At 36.6% G+C, this 22,411-nt stretch overlaps 1 protein-coding gene and 1 long non-coding RNA gene across 7 annotated transcripts in view; one reads left to right on the top strand and one right to left on the bottom strand.

The window, feature by feature from the left end:
- The window catches only part of SGCG (sarcoglycan gamma), a 149,957-nt gene that overhangs the window by 48,907 nt on the left and 78,639 nt on the right, over positions 1–22,411 (top strand). For all 5 annotated transcript variants that reach the window (XM_078375173.1, XM_078375174.1, XM_002748898.6 and 2 more), the window contains exon 3: positions 15,924–16,025. In XM_078375173.1, coding sequence (XP_078231299.1) covers positions 15,924–16,025 — 102 coding nt within the window. The remainder of the gene's footprint in view (positions 1–15,923; positions 16,026–22,411) is intronic.
- LOC103793460 (uncharacterized) overlaps positions 1–22,411 on the bottom strand; it is a 62,262-nt gene that overhangs the window by 3,911 nt on the left and 35,940 nt on the right. Inside the window, exons 2-4 of one of the 2 annotated variants that reach the window (XR_013536158.1) lie at positions 18,262–18,352; positions 17,097–17,339; positions 15,642–15,742 (exon numbers count right to left, since the gene is read on the bottom strand). This is a non-coding gene — a long non-coding RNA (uncharacterized LOC103793460). Of the gene's footprint in view, positions 1–15,641; positions 15,743–17,072; positions 17,340–18,261; positions 18,353–22,411 lie in introns of those variants that run through there. The other variant, XR_008481770.2, reaches the window with a different exon arrangement.

Below are 22,411 nucleotides of genomic sequence, written 5' to 3' on the forward strand. Positions count from 1 at the left end.
AGCAATGACATCTTTATTATTTTATATATACTGTCATTGCAACACCTCATCATGCTTTAATATTTCACTGTAGAAAACAGTAAAACTAACTGCAAATGTTGTTTTCAACAACGTCAAGGTAACATTAGGAGAGAAAGCCGGTAAAACATCGCAAAATGAACACATAAGGACACCAAAGAATATTGAAAGTTTAAGAGAGAGAGAGAGAAAAGACATGAGCAAAATGTTGACAAGAGAAATAATCTGAATCCAAATAAGGCTGAGCCTGGTTTTATCCACCCAGCTGGGGTTAGAAAGAACCCAAATTCCTAATATCTCACAAATCCAGTTCCACTTTTAGAATTAAAACTTCACTTAAGAGAAATTTACACAATTTCCAGAAAAGAAATCTGTTGAATATAAAGTAATATTTAGGACACTGTAAGAACTGATGCCGAACATAAAGATTCTAAAATATTCCCTGTTAGCCATTATAATAGTTAAATCAGTTAGGAACATGGTTATCAAAACAAATCAGTGTAGTAGAGTGCCTTATTATGCGTTGTTCATGAGTATAAAATAATATACATGGGTCATATCTATATTTTAAAATAAGATATCTCTTAATTTTTTATGACATTGACTTTTTAGAAGATCTTGAGAGTTATCAACCTTTGTTTGCATATAAAATATTTTAGTGCATTTAGTGAATGTACCTTTAGGCTATCATCAAGGTAAGATTAATGATTCTAAACTAACTATATTAACTCTGACGGTTAAATCTTGAAGGCACTTTTATTTGAGAAAAAAGATACAAGTGATCAAGGAAGAATCATAATACTAAATATTACCACTAAGCTTATAATTCTACAAAATACTTTGTTAATAAGTATTGTTTGTTTTCATTTATTACGGTAATAGGTAACATTGCCCTATTTAGGAGGTCAGGAAACCCTGATAGATTAAACCTTAACGAGGATTTACAATTAATTCATTTTGGAAACTAGCAATTAGGAATTCTTCATTAAGGACTTTCCCATTAAGAATCTTTCATTTTGCAAGAAAGTAAAGCCTTGCTAGAAAGCCTTTATGGATATTTCCTTAGATAAATGTTTTGTCATTAAGCAGTTAGTGATCATTCATAGGAAGCTAGGAAAATGTTATTAGGTGGTATCTTAATGACATTTACTTCAGCCTTATCATTATATTAATATAATGATTTGGAAAAGATTTGTAAAACGAAATGAAATGCAGATACGCAAGTGACCACAAGCTGTCTGTGAATGCACAATGGTCATGGAAGGTTATTAAAATATCACCCTTGTAGAGGTATTTTCTGAAATCCCATTTATTTTATAGACTTTCAACATTATAAAATAGGCTTTGTGTTAGATTATTTTGCCCAACTGCAGATTGATGTAAGGGTTCTAAGTAGATTTAAGGTAGACTAAACCAAGCTGTGTTAGGTGGGTGAGGTGTGGTAAATGCATTTTCAACTCTCTTCATAAATCAAAAAGCATCTATATTGTTTAAGCTGCTAACTTTGTGTTTTGTCATTAAGCAGTTAGTGATCGATCATTCATTGGAAATTTGTTAGACAGTAATAGAAAACTAGTATAGAAAACTAGTATACTCACACTATACCATGTGAAATGTTTAATTTCTCTTTTGCTGGATATTGACAAAAATAAAACAAAACAGAGAAAAACTCTAAAATTACCTAAATAAGCTTACCTGATGACCCATAATCTTGACCATTTATTAACAGAGAAATGGTTAGCTTTTAATCTTTTACCACTGGATATTGATATATATTTTAAATAACTAGGGAAGCAGCAGTAAGATAATATTTAGCTTGATCTAATTCTGTATGTTTTAACCACTTCCTACTGGGAAATTATTTATGAAATAAATTATTCTTTTCCAAAATATTTTGAAATGAAAAATAATTTCATTTGGAATGAAATTATTGTTTCACTTTAGTAGCAAAAATGTTCTTTGATGCATTAATATGAGTGATCAGTTTCACTCATCATAATTGAGGAAATTAGTGTATATATTGATGTAGTATTATGAAAAAAGTTTATGTTTAAAAGACTCTATCCTTTAGATTTTAGTGACTCATCATTTAGTATGTAATAGATTTCACAATCCATTCATGCCTACTGACTCAGCTTATCCTTCTTCATAATCATCCCATGAGCTTGAGATTGACAGACTACAGCTTTATATATTATTTCAGTGATTTCAAAGCTAAATGTATCGTAGCAGATATCAGGATTCATGAAGATCAGAAGAACGCACTGAGAAGGTGGTACCATGAAGGCAGTACACAGACTTGATGTCCTTGCACCATGTCCCAAAAAAAAGCCCTTTTAGGGTTTTATGGGACCCAATAATCACAAACTATTCCCCATCCAAATTCAAACCCAACTGAAAGGAACAAAAAGAAATCTGGCAGGGAGAGCTTAAAATATCATCTGTGTGATTGGAAGGTACTGGCTTTGATTTGCCCAAACATCTTGCACCCCAGAATTCGAAAGGTGACCCACCAAGTCACAGGCAGCATGGAAAATTCCTGATGCCTGCTGAAGGGGCAAGGACCTGATACTGTGATTCTTCCTGATAGGATTTCCTGTACCCACAGCAGACCCGAAATCCATGGGCAAGTAGATCCCTGGGAAAGTAGAGCCCTAGGAAAGCCTTCACTTCTAACTCTCTCCAGCCACACACATCACTCTCCTGCCTTGGGGTGCAGAGAGTGGCAGTTTCTCTCATGAAATGTCCTTCCTACTTCCCCCACTTAAGTGGTCTCATGTTGGTTTTTCAGTCTGCTAGAGTGACGATAAAAGTCAGAAACTGGGGAGAGGGGGGCAGAAAAGTGGAGAGGAAAGCTTACACCCCCCTTTTCACCATAGAGATCAAGTGATTATCCCACTTACCTGCGCACCACCTCTGGCTGTTTCAAAGCTCTGCCTGTAGGAATCAGGAAGAGGAAATAACTTCACTGTATTTATCTGATTTTACTTATTATTGAAAATCCATGAGTGGATCTATTTCTATTGCACTGAAAAACAAGAGAAACACACCAGCCTCTTGACCGAAAGCTGGGCACAGTTACCTCTGCAGTCTGGCTCTAAAACCCTCTCCTGTTGCTCATTGGCTTTCAATTCTGCAGACAGTTCTTTCTTGCTTCAGTGTTTTATGCTCTTCCCTCTACCTGGAGCATCCACTCCAACCCAGACACACACAAACACAGTCACATCTGTGTCCCCATCCAATCTCATGTGGAATTGTAATCCCCAGTGTTGGAGGTGCAGGCTGGTGGGAGGTGACTGGCTCATGGGGGTGGATCCTTCATAAATGGTTTAGCACCATCCCCTTGGTGCCGTTGTCCTGACAGAGTTATCATGAGATCTGATTGGTTAAGAGTGTGTAGCATCTCCTCACTCTGTCTTGCTCCTGCACCTGACGTGTAAGACATGCTTGCTCAGCATGTTGTAATCTTCATCATGATTGTAAGTTTCCTGAGGCCTCCCCCAAAAGCTGAGCAGAAACTACTGTGCTTACTGCACAGCCTGTAGAACCATGAGCCAATTAAACCTCTTTTCTTTGTAATTTACCCAGTCTTTGGTATTTCATTATAGCAATACAAGAATGAACTAATACCAGGTGTCACTCAAAATGACACTTTCTTGGTGAAGTTACATTGATCACCTCTGGCCTAAGACAGGATCCTCCTATTCTCTTTTGTAGGACTTGGTGCTAAATCACAGCATAGCACACACCACAAGTTTTGTTTGTATACCTTTTTTGTGTGTGTGTGTGGTTGTTAAATGTCTGCTAACCCAGTAGGACCACGTCAGTTGAGCCTGGTAGACTCAGGATATCATATAAAACTGATGCTCTGTAAATATTTCTTGAGTTGACAAATAAGAGATTTAATGAACAAGGGAGTATTCTTTTTATCTCCTTTAGTATAGTTGCTGTTAAGTAATTTTAGCAAATGAGTACAAAAAGAGGCAAAGTAACCCAGAAAAAGGGCAGATGCTTAAAAATTAGTAGAATTACAACTGAATCTTTGAAAGCCACATTAGAGAGGATATGAAAGCATGGACATGACTTGTGGCAGTGAGAAGAGAGGCTCCAGTTACTTGGGAAGGCTCTTAGAAACGGATACTGCTAAACTGCTTCAAAGAGAGGCTGGTGGATTCAGTCTGGGGAGAGCCCCATCTAAGTCTGTGTTGCAGAGCAGGTTTGGTTTGCAGACACTGCAAACTTTAGGGTCATCTAAAGTTTAAATTACACTCAGGGAATACAGCATCCGTAGCAGGAGTCCTTGACTCAAATTTCACATTCTTCCCCATATTATCTCCTTCGTAACGTTTTATGCTGACAGTGGTGATGTGATATAGATAGAGGCATTCCATTTCTAAACCGGTGAAAGGAAAGCAAGAGTGTATGCCTGAATGAGATCGTACAAACACATGGAAACTTTCTGTAGGGGGTGTCAGTTTTATTAACCATATCTCTGCAGTGGTCTCACTAGCCAAGGTACCCCTATCTTTGCAGTAGTTTCACTGGCAAATACTTTATTAGTGTTGCAATTTATAAAATTAATTAATTTAAGAAAAGATGACAGATGGGGCATGGTGACTCATGCCTGTAATCCTAGCTCTTTGGGAGGCCAAGGTGGACAGATCACTTGAGGCCAGGAATTCAGACCAGCCTGGCCTATATGGCAAAACTCCATCTCTACTAAAAATATAAAAATTAGCTGGGTTTGATGGCGCATGCCTATAATCCCAGCTACTCGGGTGGCTGAGTCAGGAGAATCACTTGAACCGAGGAAGTGGAGGTTGCAGTCAGCCCAGATGGCCTTACTGCACTCCAGCCTGGGTGACAGAGAGACACTCGTTTCAAAAATAAATAAATAAGATGACAATGTAAACTACTCAAATTACATTGTATCTGTCCTTGATCATTTATTGAACTTAAAGAGATCAAATTTATCCAAACCAAAATGACTTCTATTAAAATGCTTTTGGGAGCGTGTTTAGTATTTTACACATAAGAGCATACTTTACAAATATATTTTATAAATGTGAACATTTTATCAGATTGGATAGAGATTTTTTATATTTTAAAAAAATCTTACTTTGCTAGTTGTATGAACAAACAGAATAGCCATCATATTTTTAGTGACTATTGCAATGGTGTATCTTAAGGTATGTTTGTTCATCATCCCACTTTGCTTGCCTTCATCATTGAGAGGCTGGCAAGTGCCCCTAAGGCAGCTTCATGCAGCCACCTCGGGCGACCACGGTTCAGCCTGTGGGTGGTTCTGCTCTGCTCCCTGGGGCTGGCTCCTGTGTGCTCCCAGAGGAAGGGCAGTGTGGCCTCAGCTGCAGGGAGGCCACTAACAAATTTGGCCATGAAAGGAACTCTCTGAAACTGACCAGTTCCATAGATAGTTTTGTAGATAAATAGAAATTGACCCTTCTGGTCTTAAAGCTTGAACTTTATGTTCATTCTGAGTTCCTTTCTCAGGAAACAGCCTTCAGATCTCTCAAAAAAACTACGGAAGAACTGAAACTTACCAGATCACCACAACCAGACGTAAAATGCCTGACCTCTCATTCATCAAGATTGCTTCCTTGCCCCAACCTAGTTCCTGTTTTCCTACACGTTGTTACATTTCCTCCTTGGTGTTTAAAAAAAAAAAAAAAAAAAACCTAATTTTAGTTGATCAGAGAGATTAGTTTGAGACTGAGCTCCCATCTCCAAGTAAAGCCTTCTTCCTTGTCACTGTAGTCATTGGCTTTCTATGCAGCAAACAGCAGGACCTAGACCAAACCGCTGCTGTTTCAGTAACATCTCCCCAAAGAAAACAACATGTAGGAAGGAAGAGCGGTGTAATACTATCTGGCACATAAACCAAGGAAGCAACATCAACTTCTTTGCTGTGCTTATTTGATATGCTTGGTGGCTCCATTTAGCAACATTTTACCGCTCGTCTTCCAACTGCCTTGCTCTAGACGATGCTGGTAGCAGAGATATGTCTGGGGCCCAGATCAACCCTGTCTCTGCTGTTCTCCTCCGTCCCTGCCTTCATGACGCCCAGCTCATACTGTCGTTTGATTTTCAGCAGTGTGATAGTGATGCCTTAAACCGCCTCTACCTCCATCAGATTTGTTTTTCAAATGAATGGAACTGTGATTAAAAGACACTGTAGCATTTTTAACCAGTACCCTGGCATTTTCTCAAATTATTTATATTTTTCTAAAAGGTATTATATCAGTGCTTTTCCAGTCTAAAAACCAAATTGAAAATTTTGATTTATATGCTACTTATAATAGTGTAGGATTGAAGCAGAGGTCACAGACAGTAAGAACATGTACTAACTTAATGGCGTTTTCTTTCTTAGAAGACAAGATATTATTAAGACTGAGTATGGAGGATGAAGATAAACCTACAGCTATTCCAAGTACAGAGGAATTTCATTATCATGGATATCAATGATACAAATCCTATTATTACTGGTGTCTAAAGATACAAATAGCACTATAGTTTTAATTTTTATCCCAGGGATATGCCTTCAATTTTATCTTTTATTATAGTTTTTATGAGTGATTTAGCCATATTTCAGCAATTGGGAAACACAGAAGGCAACAGCACACATGGTCTCCTCAGCTACAGGCTCTTGCTGCCAGGAGGGACATTCATCAGCCTGAACTGGAACTACGACTCACTTTCCTGTCACAGGGAATATTATTATAACAAAACTAATGAGCTCTAGATGCAAACCTAGTCACTTTCTTCCCATTTCTACCAATAATATAAAACTGTTAATGTCTTCTGGTAACGTAATTAGTTTTTTCTCACAAATGCTAATGAAGATAATATCTTGAAATTATAAACCAACCAATCTTATTTACTTGCTTAGGTTTTATTTAGAAAAACCTACTTTGAGATACTTTCAAAATAGTGAAAAGAATATTAGCTTAGGATTCAGACTGGGTAAGAGTTTTGGTTTTAATTAGGATTATGTTCAATCTGTGATTCTTTAATTACACACACATACTCACTGAAAAGGATCCATTAGTGATTACTTATGTTAATTAAATGCTCAGTTTAACCCTGGCACAAAATTATGAAGTCCTTGGTGAAAGTTATTCTTTATTTTATTGCATTTTTAGTATAACATGAAAAAGTCCCTACTATCCTGTTAAACTTCTCATTATAAAAATAATATTAAACTCGTACAAAAAAAGTTACACTCAGACAAAAACCACCACCCCATTGGTACAATATGGAAATATGAATCCCAGCATGGATTATTTCGTAGGTATAAATAGAGTAAGCTGAGAGTTTTTTTAAAAAAAAAAACTAAAACTAAGACATATTTTGTGGATAGTCACCATTGTCATATAGCAGTAGGATTTAGGCTGTACATAATGGCCAAATGTGGAAGCCAGACCAACTTCAGGCATTCGGTAGCTGACAAGACCACATGCACAAAATGTGAAACAACAGAACTTCAAAGACGACAGTGCTCAAAAAATAAGATACATAAAAGAGGATAATTATCTACCTTTTCTTTTTTCTTTTTGAGACGGAGTTTCGCTCTTGTTACCCAGGCTGGAGTGCAATGGTGCGATCTCGGCTCACTGGGTTCAGGCAATTCTCCTGCGTAGCTGGGATTATAGGCACGCGCCACCATGCCCAGCTAATTTTTTGTATTTTTAGTAGAGACGGGGTTTCACCATGTTGACCAAGATGGTTTCGTTCTCTTAACCTCGTGATCCACCTGCCTCGGCCTCCCAAAGTGCTGGGATTACAGGCTTGAGCCACCACTCCCGGCCCAATTATCTACCTTTTCTTACCAACAAAACATAATAGAATCTTGAACATGTTTCTCCAGAGTAATTTCTCCATGACAGAATTATCATGGACATTCCACTAAATATCTAAAACTCTCTCAAGATGCACACTTCCAGGTTGGCCCTAGTAGTCTCACGTCTTCTGAGAGGCATTCTCCAAATTCTCCAATACTCTTTATTCAAGCCCCATTCACACTCTTGAATTTGTCTATACTATGGGTGTATCTATTATGTCAGAGATATTCAGGGGCCAGTAGAACATGATGCTTTTTTGAATCCTCAGCCATATCACAGTGCCAGATATATAATTTAGTACCCAATAAATAGTTTATGATTCAAAAAATCTGTAGATACAAAAGATAACTTTGACAGGTGTATGTGTATATGAAATTACCAATGACCAAGAAGGAATGACACAAATTTAGTACTAGATTGATAAGAAAAAATTACTGAAGGGCTTACAGGCAGGTTGATGGATCCAATATTACTATAAAAATGCATTAGTCTATTATTTTGTTAACAGAATGTGATATTTAATGGACCTTGATATTCCCTCACAAATTTTTCCATCTCTTCCCAAGTGCACTTGAGTAAATTGTTGTATACAATATGTATGTTCTTAAAGTTGTTGCTTTCCAAAATTTGCTGAAAGGTACACATTGCTGTCTAACATTGACCTCTCTTTGTATGTAAAATGTCCAGGTGAATAGCAAAAGCATCAGAACAGTTGATGATACAAATCTAATATAGTTCTCAGTCGTTAATTGCATAAAATGATGTGGACTAATTGATTCAATGTGGACTTATGCTAGTCGCCCTGACACTTTTAATTTAACCTCAAAGTATATTCTGCTTATCATGTGATCTGGGTGCCACCACACTGTTGGTAATATATTGAGAAGCACATTCAGCTCTGTGGAAATCTGTTTTAATTCCTGGGTAGTCATAAATGATAAGGATTGTAATGAAGAGCATGATGATAATGATGACAGTAACCTTTGTGTGGTGCGTTAGAATGTGGAAAGCATCACCACTCTGGATATATAAATGCTTTTTACAATGCCTCCTTTTCCAAATTAAGAGACGACTGTTAGTAATATTTTACAGGAGGAGAGGTTCTAATTTGATTTTTATCCTCAAATGGTTTTCTGAACACCACTTACTGAACAATTATGTTTCCTATTTGTTATTTTGCATTCATTATCATACTAAAAGCTCTTATGAATAGAGACTGTTTCAGACCTACATGTTGTATCTATCTTTTTGCCGCTGCTTTTGCTAGTGTTTTAAAACCCAACATTTCCAACTATAAATTTATCATTGTTTTCACATATACATAAGGGCCAGTCCCTTTTTTGACTTTCTAAGAGTTCTTAGCACTATAGCCTGATTATTCTTTCCTGCTGTTACAGTCTGTTATGAAAATTTTCAAACAGGAATTTTGAAAATATGAAATTCATCATGAAGTTGTGTGTCATTCTCATAAGGCACCATGTCAGTCTTTTCTGATTTTTTAGTTGTATCATATGTACTGCTAAATGAACATACCATCTGAGAATTTCGGAGTCTTTTCTGTCCCATGATTCTCTTCTGTCTGAAGTTTTTCTCCTATGGTAGTTCCTCTTCTACTTCTCCTGCATCATTTAATCAGCTCTACTTTACAAGATACCAAAGTAGGCTTGTCCATTTTTATTACTGCTACTAGCATCCAGTATACTGCTACCACATAATAGGTACTCAACAAATACAGGTATGCTTTAACTGAAATGTCAGAAATTAAATACTTTTTCTGATCACACAGCCAGAATATGAGAGTTAGGATTTATATCCATTCCATTTGATTCAAAATCAACCCTACTCAGTGTCCCTACATGAGACCTCATAAATGGCGGTAGTAAGAATAAGTAGCTGATGAGTGTACTTCCCTAACATGATTAAAAAAAAAATGTTTACAACAAACCAGCAGCCGAGAACATACTTAATACCAAAAGCCCAGAGGCATTCCCACTGAAGTGAGAACAAGAAAAGTATGTCCAATATACTACTGTAATTTGGCATTTTTCTGCAAGTTTGACAAATGCAACAACAGAATTAGCTAAATAAGGAATGAAAATAGATTAATAGAAGATGATTTGAGAAAAAACTTGCAAATAATTTTAGTATTACCTTATGAAACCCAGAGAATTAAGGAAAACTATTGAAAAAAATAAAAAGTTTACAATGTATGTATTTAGTAAGAAAACGTGATACAAAAACTAGTGTTCATTATACATCTGTATTTTGGTCTCAACTAGCTAAAAAATGTGCTAGAAGAAAAATCACACATCAGATTGTAGAATATACATAAATTCTTTATAAAACGAATAATTCAAATCTTATGGCATATAAACACCAAATACACCATTGGAACATAGAGATTTCAGGAAGAGTTGGTGGGGATGTAGACTGGTACATTCAGTAGTTAAACAATTTGTCCACTTTTCTGAAGATGTTAATCTTCATTACAATAAACGTAAAAATGAACTGTAACACTAAAATTATTTAACTTGTTTATTAAGTTAATGATAAATGTTAAATTCATAAATGTAAAAAATAAAATTTGGGGGAAATGATAGTAAACTCAACATATCCTGGTTAAAAATCAGTATCAGAGAGTGACCGGTATGTCTGCACACACTCAAATAACTGCTGATTGAGCAGAGATTGGACATCCTCTACATACTTATGTTCATTTCCTCCATGACAGATCTTGTGCTACTTTTATATTATATGAATACAAATAGACCAATGCATTTTAATGAGGGTTAATAGGAACAACCTTACTTTGTTGAAATGAGTATATCTGTTTGAGTCTAGGAAAAACTCATGAAAATTACTACTCTTTTTGGTATTGAGAATTCTATGGTGGGAAAAGTATGAGCCCAAATAACAATCTAAGTTAAGTATATATACATTATTTAATATAAATATATATTATTTTGGCTCATACTTTTCCCACCATAGAATTTTCAATACCAAAAAAGCATAGGTTTATTTTTTTTTTTTACAAATACTACATATATAATATTTATATGCTATATATTTTCTTTTATAGGTTTTTATTAGCTTTTTAACCCAAGTGATTTGAGATCATTTCTAGAATTATTTTTAATGTCTAAATAGACTATTCATATTTATCAGAAAACAAGTTTTCTATCAAGTGGGAGTTTGGGGGTTTTGTTTACTCACAGCTGCGGTACTATTTTTTTTTTTTTGAGACGGAGTTTCGCTCTTGTTACCCAGGCTGGAGTGCAATGGCGCAATCTCGGCTCACCGCAACCTCCACCCCCTGGGTTCAGGCAATTCTCCTGCCTCAGCCTCCTGAGTAGCTGGGATTACAGGCACGCGCCACCATGCCCAGCTAATTTTTTGTAATTTTTAGTAGAGACGGGGTTTCACCATGTTGACCAGGATGGTCTCGATCTGACGACCTCGTGATCCACCCACCTCAGCCTCCCAAAGTGCTGGGATTACAGGCTTGAGCCACCGCGCCCGGCCTACAGTACTATTAAAGGAATTTTTCTTCCTCAAGGAGAGGGAGGTATTTTTTAGGTTTATTTCATTTTGCCTAGCAGGGAGACTATAGTTAGTAATAAAGTATTGTATATTTTAAAAGAGTTAAAAGAGAGGATTTTAATGCTCTTACAAGAAAGAAATGATAAATATTTTAGATAATAGATATGTTCATCAATCTGATTTGATCATTTTATAATGTACACGTGTATCAAAATATCCCTTTAAACCCCATAAACATACACAAATAGTATTTGTCAATTAAAAATAAAAATATATTTTTGACTTTTTCTAAGAATCAACTATAAGATCATTGAGTTGAAATTAAATTATTCTCTACAGTGGCATTCTGGGAAATATCAATTTCATTATATGAAATTTAAGCTCAATAAATAAATTTACAAATAAATACCGAGACCTGGTTTCTGTGCATATTTGTAGAGTCTCAGAAATTCCCACTCGTCACAATTTAGATGACCAACTCCACCAATCTTTATCCTTTCTTATGCTTATCCAACAAGAAAATTCAAGTCCAGTCTTTTCCCTGATTCAGAATAAACAAAGGTCAAAGTCTCACAAAATATTGAAATTGCTATGGAAAGGGGAGTGAGTTAGTCTCTTTGTGGGTATTAGAAGATAGATAAGACAACCAATCACCGACTCTTTTCAGGATCCATCTTTACACTAAATATGCTTTAACTTTCCCACTAAATCCTAGGAATTCCCTGTCTGCGATATGAACCACCGGGATCACTGTCAAATTGAGAGGAAATGTCATACAAATCATATCATTGAAGGAGAAAATAGGGTTATTCGTTTACAGCAATGTTTTAGGATACAGCTGGATTTGAAATGTGTGAGCATTCATGCATGCAATCATTATTCCTTTTACAAGGAAAAAAATTTTATAAACTGCAACTTACATCTGATGCCTAAAATTGTTACTAACATCCTAGCAATAAATGAAAATTGTTTAGAAAACTACCAGAAGTGACTAAAAACAATGAAACCCTGAAGTAAGAAAAGAATAGTTATTAGGATAAAGATAAAGCAACACGGATTTGATTCGATGTTATGTTACCTAGGAATTGTTGGTGTGATGTTATAAATACACGAGGTTAAAAGTTTTTTTGAGGGCTGGGCACGGTGGCTCAAGCCTGTAATCCCAGCACTTTGGGAGGCCAAGGCAGGTGGATCATGAGGTTAAGAGATCGAGACCATCCTCATCAACATGGTGAAACCCCGTCTCTACTAAAAATACAAAAAATTAGCTGGGCATGGTGGCGCGTGTCTGTAATCCCAGCTACTTGGGAGGCTGAGGCAGGAGAATTTCCTGAACCTAGGAGGCGGAGGTTGCGGTGAGCCGAGATCGAGCCATTGCACTCCAACCTGGGTAACAAGAGCAAAACTCCGTCTCAAAAAAAAAAAAAAGTTTTTTTGAATGATGACTATATAACACAAACTGAAATGCAGAGTCATTTACTATGTACTATTTATTATCTTAGGCCTGCAAATTCTGAAGTGATGCCAATTATTAACCTACTAATTTTTTTAATGTATACTGAGCACCTAATATAAGTACCGCGCTGTATTGGTGGATCTTAAGAGCTGCCAGGGCCACTCAGTCATTGAACACAGTTTTGTTAGGTTCTATTATATATAAAGCATAGTGCTGAGCACTACAAATATACATACTATTTACAAACCCTGCTGTGCAATAGAAGTTTACATACATGTAACATAATGTGGTGAGGTTTATATGAGAGATGGGCTCAAATCTTTGTAGGGATCCTATGAGGAACTCATAATGGTTTAAGGAGGTTAGGAAAGGCTGCACACATTTAATTTGGTTAAATCACACATTTAATTTGGTTCTCATTAATGGAGCTTTCAACTGATGATGTCTTTGAAAATAGGAGTCTATTGCCTAGCAGGTAAGATTCAGTTCAGGGTAACATATCTCTATCGTAGAAATTCACCTGTACAATATACCTAATGATTTGTTTCATCCTTTGGACTTTCCTGCTCTCCTTTTTTAAATAATGCTTTCTATTTGGGGAAGAGCAGGAAAATCAAAGCTCAACTGGTTGAATTCAGATTCTTTTAAGACAGTCAGAAGGGGAGGACAGGTAGCCAATCAGATATATGGGTATGAAGTTCAGAACACAGAATTTAAACTACAGATAAAAATGGATTCTTCCATTTGGATGGCTACTATATCAAACAGAAAATACCAAGTGTTAAGGAGATTGTGGAGAAATTGGAATTCTTGTGCACTGTTTGAATATAAAATTGAATTGCTACCATGGAAAACAGTATGGCAGTTCTCAAAAAAAATTAACAATAGTTTTGCCATATGATAGATCAATTCTGTATTTGGCTATATACTAAAAGAATTGAAAACAGGGCATCAAAGAGATATTTGCATACCCATGTTCATAGAAGCATTATTCATAATAGCTAAAATATGGGAGCAACCCAAGCATCCATCAGTGGATGAGAATATGGTTTGTACACACAGTAGAATATTATTCAGCCTTAAAAAACAGAAATGTCATAATATGCTATAACATGAATGCTCCTAGAGGGCATTATGCTAAGTGAAATAAGCCAGCCACAAAAAGATAAATATTCTATGATTCCACTTACATGAGGTACTTAAAGTCATCAAATTCATACAGCAGAAATGCTGTAAGATTTAGCCTTATACATATTTCAAGTTGTACCCCAAAATATGTACAATTACAATGTCTCAATTACATATTAAAACTTTTAAGCCTGGGCGCGGTGGCTCAAGCCTGTAATCCCAGTACTTTGGGAGGCCGAGGCGGGTGAATCACGAGGTCGAGAGATCGAGACCAACCTGGTCAACATGGTGAAACCCCGTCTCTACTAAAAATACAAAAAATTAGCCGGGCGTGGTGGCACGTGCCTGTAATCCCAGGTACTTGGGAGGCTGAGGCAGGAGAATTGCCTGAACCTAGGAGGCAGAGGTTGCGGTGAGCCGAGATTGCGCCATTGCACTCCAGCCTGGGTAACAAGAGCGAAACTCCGTCTCAAAAAAAAAAAAACTTTTTAAAAGAAGAAAGTCAACAGTGGTTGCCAGGAGGTTGGGTGGAGGGGAGAATGGGGTGTTGTTTAATGGGTGCTGTGCTTAATTGTGCAAGAGGAAAGCAGTGCTAGAGGTGGATGGTGGAACTGGTCACACAACATCGTGAAGGTACTTAATTGCACGGATCTGTACTCTTAAAAGTGGTTAAGAAGGTAAAATGCGTATAACATTTCACTACGATTTTTTAAATTTGGAAAAAATGGATAAGCCCCCACACTGAAATAGTAATGGAAGCCAATTTGTAGCATGAATGTAGGAAAGTGCCTAAGACTGAACTTGAGGAAGCCAGTGGTCAAGGGCTGGGTATATAGGACGAGCCTGTTAAGGGATGGGGAATGTGGTTCTGGAGGTGGGAGGAACCTAGATGAGTGCAGCATGATGGAAACCAAAGGAGGATAATGTTTCAGGAGGGAGGGGTCCAGTGCCAAATGCTCCCGAGAATGTAAAGGGCATGAAGGTGGAAATTCCCACAAGTTTTAACAGCACAACAGTCCTTGGTGACCTCCAGAATCGTGTTGTCCACCCAGTCTGGTAACCCTTCAAGACCATAAACTCCTTAAGAGCAGGCACCTTTAACAGGCTTCTACATCCTCCTGTTTTGCTTTTCACTTAAGAAGTGTCCAGTAAATATTTACTACACAGTGAGCTCAGATGATGGTATTTATGGTATTTTGGGGCAAGTGATGGAACTATAGTGTTTTCTGAATTTGTTGATGGTTACACAAATCTATATATGTGTTAAAACTGATGGGCCTGCACACCTCAAAACGTTTCATTTTATTGTATCTTAATTTCTTATTATTTTTTAAATAGTAAGATTCTTTTTCTTATATGGTGATGGGCTCTTGAGGATTTATTACAAAATGACTCTTTAAATCTTATACATATTTTCTAAGCAGCTTTTTGTATTTATACAAGATTTAATAACATTGAATTTTGAATTAAAATACCTAAAGTTTTGGCCAGTCACAGTGGCTCACACCTGTAATTCCAGCACTTTGGGAGGCCGATGCAGGCGGATCACAAGGTCAAGAGATCGAGACCATCCTGGCCAACATGGTGAAACCTCGTCTTTACTAAAAATACAAAAATTAGCTGGGCATGGTGACACACACCTGTAGTTCCAGCTACTCAGGAGGCTGAGGCAGGAGAATCGCTTGAACACAGGAGGCAGAGGTGGTTGCAGTGAGCCAAGATCATGCCATTGCACTCCAGCCTGGCGACAGAGCAAGGATCCATCGGAAAAAGAAAAAAAAAAAAAGCTAAAGTTTTAATTTAGGAGAAATAGAGAAAAGGTGGTAGGCAATACATGAAAATGCATGTGTGATTTAAGTCAATATTAAGATAAATGAAAAAGTAAACAATAAAAAATGAATTTCTCTCATTTTTTTTAACAGACAGGAATGGGCCACTTGCGTGTAACAAAAGACGGACTACGCTTGGAAGGGGAATCAGAATTTTTATTCCCATTGTATGCCAAAGAAATACACTCCAGAGTGGTAAGAAAATGTTGAAAGACAAATAATTTGTGCTTTATGAAAAATAAGTAATGTTTAAGCACAAAAATCAAATATAATTTAGAGAAGATTTTTAAAGTGTAAACGTGCACATGCTCATGATATGCTCTTTATAAAAAGCTTGACTATGTGGTTTTAGAATTTATCACTGATATTACCTCCTAAAAATATTTCCTTTTAATGTACTTCAGGTCTGAATTTCGTGGCCTCAGTAATTTAGATCATAATAAACTGAAGGTTTAGAAATGAAAATCTTTACCAAGAACAATTTAAACTTCTTTATGTCAGAGCAACTAACTTAAATACATTTATATTAGGGCATTCAAAATTATCTAAGAAGCTTAGAAAGAACTTGTTCATTGTATTATGTTCTGCACTTATTCTAATAACAAATTATGATCTGTAAGATTCTACACAAGTCAGCATTGTCATTAAATAATTATATGACTTTAAGAGTAAATCAAGGTTTTCTTCATTTACCTTCATGGAGCTTAAGAATAAAGTGCAATAAGTTGAAACAATGTTTGCTATATGTTCGATTTTTCCGTAAGTCATGCTATGAGCATTACAGTAGGGATGAACATTTTTCTAGATTATTGATAAGTGGCATTACTTCCCCGACCCACACAAAGTTAAAAGTTCACTGAGCTGTAACTTCCTAGTTATTTGAAAAGCACAGTCTTCATTTTTCTTTCATATTTCTGAATATGAAAGGATATTTCAGTATCTTCTAACAGCAGAGGCTGTACCAGCTACTATAGGAGAATTAAAAGAAACAAAAGACTTTCTAAGAAACATGAGGATTTGTTAGATAAAACATACTCCCGAACCAGACATTCACCAAGCTCTACTACCAATTGCAACATGACATGGCATGAATACCACAAAGAGAGATCCCGCTGAGTGAAAAGTACATAAGTAGCTTTAGGTGCTGTTATGTTACTTCTGGGGCTATCTTATTGGCGGTAGGAGCTGGCAGATTACCTGCAGTATCATAGGTAGGTAAGAGCCTGATTCTGTGAGGCTTACACTTACCTTATGTCATACGCTTACCAGAATCATGATGGTTTTTCAGTGTGTGAAACAATCCTGTCCTACAGGAGCATAAGGAATTAATACAAGCTTTTGTAAAAAGGGAGGTCAGACATGAGTGAAGCATTCAAGTCTTAGAAGTTGGCCCTCTTTCTTCCTCAGAGTTGTGTTGGCTGATCTTCTGCCGTATTTTGTGAAGAATCAGACTGGTAGAATGGCCTGGTGACTGGAATCAGGTGATAGGATCACAGCAAATTTAATATTCTGGAATTAATAATAACTCTCAGATATATTTTATGAGACTTTTTCATCTCCAGTATGCTTTAAAAAAAAGGAAGCAAAATTATAGAGAGTATCTCAGATAATCACATATTGAAGTCTTAGAATGTGGCATTAATGAGTATGTCAATCAATACATAAAGTTCAGTAACAATTTGAGTAACATTACTGATAACAGAGCTGCACGGTATTTTGAAACCAATATGGCTTTCCAATAAGAGCAGTCCTAGAACAAAACTGTGCTTCATAACTTCTGTATGTATTGACATATTAATTATAAATCTCCTTTGCAAAGATGAGTCTAGGAAGCAGTTTTCATAAAATTGCAGAAAAGAAATTACCTTATGAATTTGCAAATTTTGACACATAACTCATTTATGTGTACTCATGGGCTGAGAGAATGTCTTCATTATAAATATGATTCAACATGCTACTCTGGCCTCTAATATCTGGTTACCCGGTAACCCCTCAAAAGTAATACATGAGGGCCTGTATTGAATTCATACTTTGAATTCATGGCTTAAACCCATCCACTATGCCCATTAGTTCAAACACGTAAGAATTATTTCCCTTAAAACAAAAAGATTTTAAAAAAAGATACAGAGCTATGATTAAAAACTAAATGAAACAAACATGTGATAAAAAAGCTTTACTTGAAATGATCATCTGTGAGGTTCACAGCCCTGAAAAGAAGCTTTAAGTTACAGCCAAAGCCCACAGTGTGACAGGGAACAAACGGTCACCTCGTTGGGACATCAGGCAAGCCCACTGCATGAGATGGCACTGCAGACAGAACATAACTACTATTTAAATAAAGTGGCTACAACTATTTGAATAAAGGTACTACAGCTATTTGAATAAAGCAGCATATAAAAATAGCTACAAATATTTGAATAAAGCAGCATACCTGAGGGGAGGGGGATACAAAGATGTCATTCCGGAACCTGAATGTCGCTGAAGAGGGAAGCCCTAAGCCGTCACTGAAAGACTGGGAGGCCCTGTGGACCAAGTGAAAACAAGAGGAAAGACTTTAGACCGGCTGGTAAGAGCAGGAAGGTGGACACATCCAGAGAGTGGAACATAAAAGCTGAAATTTCATATGATGAAATCTTCATCTTAAGAAAAGCCCAATAAACTTTACAAACAGGAAAATCAATATCCAACTAAATAAGGTCAATCTGCAAATGACTAGAAAAACATACTTAAGATTCTCAAAGAGATAAAGCTATTTTTAAAGGAGTTTTACTTAATATAACACAACATTGTAAAATCGGAAGAGAAATTATAAGGCAGAAATGACAGGGAATAGGTTTACCCTCCTGCATTAAACAACTGAAAAATGAAAAAACACATGAAACAGTTGTTTTCAAATATTAGACAGTGGACAGCTCAGGGGACAGTTATCCCTGTGAGAAGAAAAGCCAGTGACTCCTCAAATTGCCTTAACTCACTGCAGGAAGAGAGTTTCCAGGCTGCAATGAGGGAGAGGAGCCAATGCAGACACAGATGATCTCCCTGAGTTGAGAAGATAGGGTTGGGAGGCCAAGGAGACCCAGGCAGCTGCAATTTGCAAGACAGAGTACTGCAGAGGAGGGGCTGCTGCACATGGAAGGTGCTCCAGAGATGGCAGAGGCTTAACCCCAGCCCACCCCAGTGAAGTCCATGGATAAATATTTATCAGTACATGTGTGTGAAGAAGCTACCTTAAGACTAGTGAAATACCCACTCAAAGGGAGCAAAAGGAACATGGCCTTGAGTTCACACAGAATGGGGAACACTTCATGTTCCCACCAGAGACAGTGGAAAACTTCATAAATTATGGGCATCAGGCAGAATACCAAAGGGCATGGCTGAGAAGTGATACAAGATCAGCACTAGAAGAAATCCTGCTCTAGTCCACTCTAACAAAGCTTAACAGGAATCCTTGAAAGTGTCATGCTTTTTCCAAGTGATTTGCTCCATCCCAGAACAAAGTTCTAAAAAACTACATTTCGTCTGTGTACAAAGGTCGAGGAAAGCATAATCATATTAAGGAGAGACATAAAATATGGAAAACAGGGAAAAAACACAAAATAATCTTCTAGAGATGAAAAATATAACATCTGAAATTTTTTAAAAGCCGATATTGGGACTAACAGATTAATAACCAACTGGACACGACAGAAGAAAAGATTAGTAAAGTTGAAGACATAGCTATAGATACTCTCCAAAATGAAGCACAGAAAAAATGACTAGAAAAAGAAAACAACAGTGTATCAGTAACTAGAGGGACAGTGTCAAAGGGCCTTATGTATGTGTGAGTCTCCAAAGAAGAGGAAAGAAGAAAGGACAAATATTATTTGAAAAGAATAATGGACAATTTTTTTCCAAGCATGATAAAAACTTTAAGCCCATAGATAAAACATGTTCAGTGAACCCCAAACAAAAGAAACAAGGAAACTATAAGGTACATTATAATTAGAGTGCTTAAAAACAAGAGAGAAAAATCTTAAAGAGAAAACAGATGTATCTAGAGAAAAAGAATATATAACATACAAAGGAGTGAAAAAAAAAAGATGACATCAGCCTTCTAGTCAGTAACAATTCAAGCCAGAAGACACTGAAGCACCAACTTGAAAGTACTAAAAGATAAAAAGTCCAACCTAGAATTCTATACCTAGCAAAAGTATCTTTAAAAGACAAAGTCAAAATAAAGACTTTTTTGGACTTACTAAAGCTGAAAACAAGTTACTTCAGCAATCCAGCACCACAAGAAATACTAAAGAACGCCTTTCTGGCAAAGAGAATGTGCTGCTAGAAGAAAAATTGAGATGTTCACCAGAAAAATTTTAAACACCAGAAATCATTAACATGTGGGTATACAAAAAATAATGTTAAAAAATGTTAGAAGACACTGTACTCAAAGTCAAAAGAGTAACAATGTATTTGGGGTGTTATAACAGGATAAAAGTAAAATGTATGACAATAATGAAACAAAGACCGTAACAGAGAAAGATAGGACTGCTATAACGTTCTCACATCACACATGAAATGGCAAAAAATCATTGAGGATGGACCATAAGAAGTTAAAGATGCTTAGTATATCTAAAGTAAACTCATAAAACAAAAAGTATAGCTAATATATCAACTAAGGAGATAAAAATGAAATGACAATTACTCAATTAATCCAGAAGGAGACAAAGGAAACAAAGAGAAAAGGTGTTGAATACGCAAACAAATAGCAATTTGGTAGATTCAAACCAACTCATATAAATAATTATATTAAAATAATCACATTAAATGAAAATGGTCAAAACATTCCCATCCCAATTGAAAGACAGATTGTGAAACTGAACACAGAAGCAAGATCCAAATAAATGCCATCTACAAGAAACCTACCTTAATTATAAAACACAAATAGGGTAAAAGTAAAAGGTTATACTATACTATACTATACTATCCTGACACTAATCAAAAGAAAAGTGGGGTGACTATATTAAAACAAAGCAGATTTCAGAGCTATATACAGATGGTCATTTAAGATGACATAGGAGCAAATTCTTCAATATTTATATTGCTAAACACTTGTGGATCTACTATCAGAGCATCAATATACATGAAGCAAAACCTGATAGATTGTAAGAAAAAATAGAGGCCAGGCGCGGTGGCTCATGCCTGTAATCCCAGCACTTTGGGAGGCCAAGGCAGGTGGATCACAAGGTCAAGAGATCGAGACCATCCTGGTCAACATGTTGAAACCGCGTCTCTACTAAAAATACAAAAAATTGGCTGGGCATGGTGGCACGTGCTTGTAATCCCAGCTACTCAGGAGGCTGAGGCAGGAGAATTGCCTGAACCCAGGAGGCGGAGGTTGCAGTGAGCCGAGATCGTGCCATTGCACTCCAGCCTGGGTAACAAGAGCGAAACTCCGTCTCAAAAAAAAAAAAAAAAAAAAAAAGAAATATTCACATTTAGACTCAGGGATTTCAGCACCCCTCTCTCAGTAACTGATAGGAGAAGTTGATATAGAAGCAAGTTTGTAGACTTGAACAATGCTCAACCAATTTGACATAATTAAAATTTTCAGAGCATGCTGCTCAACAATAGCAGACTAGGAGTTATTTTCAAGTGTACAGGGAACATTTAGCAAGCTAGATCATATTTTGAACCATAAAACAATCTCAGTAAATTTTTAAACATTCAAGTCTTGCAATTATTTTAGAAGATCAATAAAATGGATAAACCTTTAACCAGACTGAATATTTTAAAAATGCTATGTATAACATATATACATAGCATACATATATTTTAGTACAATAAAAATTGTTTTAAAAAGTAAAAAAAATCAAAGTTAAGAATGATACTTCTAAAGGGAAATAAAGAAGAAAAAATAAAGAAAAAGAGAAAAAAAAGTTAAAAAAAAAAAAACCCTGAAAATCACATTCACAATCTATAGACTTCAATTTTCAGTTTTCTTTTTTTTTTTTTTTTTTGAGATGGTGTCTTGATTTTGTCGCCCTGGCTGGAGTGCAATAGCATCATCTTGGCTTAATGCAACCTCTGCCTCCTGGGTTCAAGCGATTCTCCTACCTTAGCCTCCTGAGTAACTGGGATTACAGGAGGCCACCACCATGCCCAGCTAATTTTTGTATTTTTAGTAGGGATGGAGTTTCCCCATGTTGGTCAGGCTGGTCTCAATCTCCTGACCTCATGATCCACCCGCCTCAGCCTCCCAAATAGCTGGAATTACTGGCTTGAGCCACTGCACCCAGCCGACTTCGGTTTTCTTAGCTAGACGATGGAAATGAAGTTCCTGGACTTCACAATAAACATCAGTTTTAATTAAAAATTTACCTGTTGATTGTTTTAAAGTACTTTTTTAAAAATGTAGATTAAAGAGCAATATAAGGTATTTCTTTTTTTTTTTTTTTTTTTGAGACGGAGTTTCGCTCTTGTTACCCAGGCTGGAGTGCAATGGCGCGATCTCAGCTCACTGCAACCTCTGCCTCCTGGGTTCAGGCAATTCTCCTGCCTCAGCCTCCTGAGTGGCTGGGATTACAGGCATGCGCCACCATGCC

Source organism: Callithrix jacchus, chromosome 5 (assembly GCF_049354715.1).
Source record: "Callithrix jacchus isolate 240 chromosome 5, calJac240_pri, whole genome shotgun sequence".
Classification (NCBI taxonomy): Eukaryota; Metazoa; Chordata; class Mammalia; order Primates; family Cebidae; genus Callithrix; species Callithrix jacchus.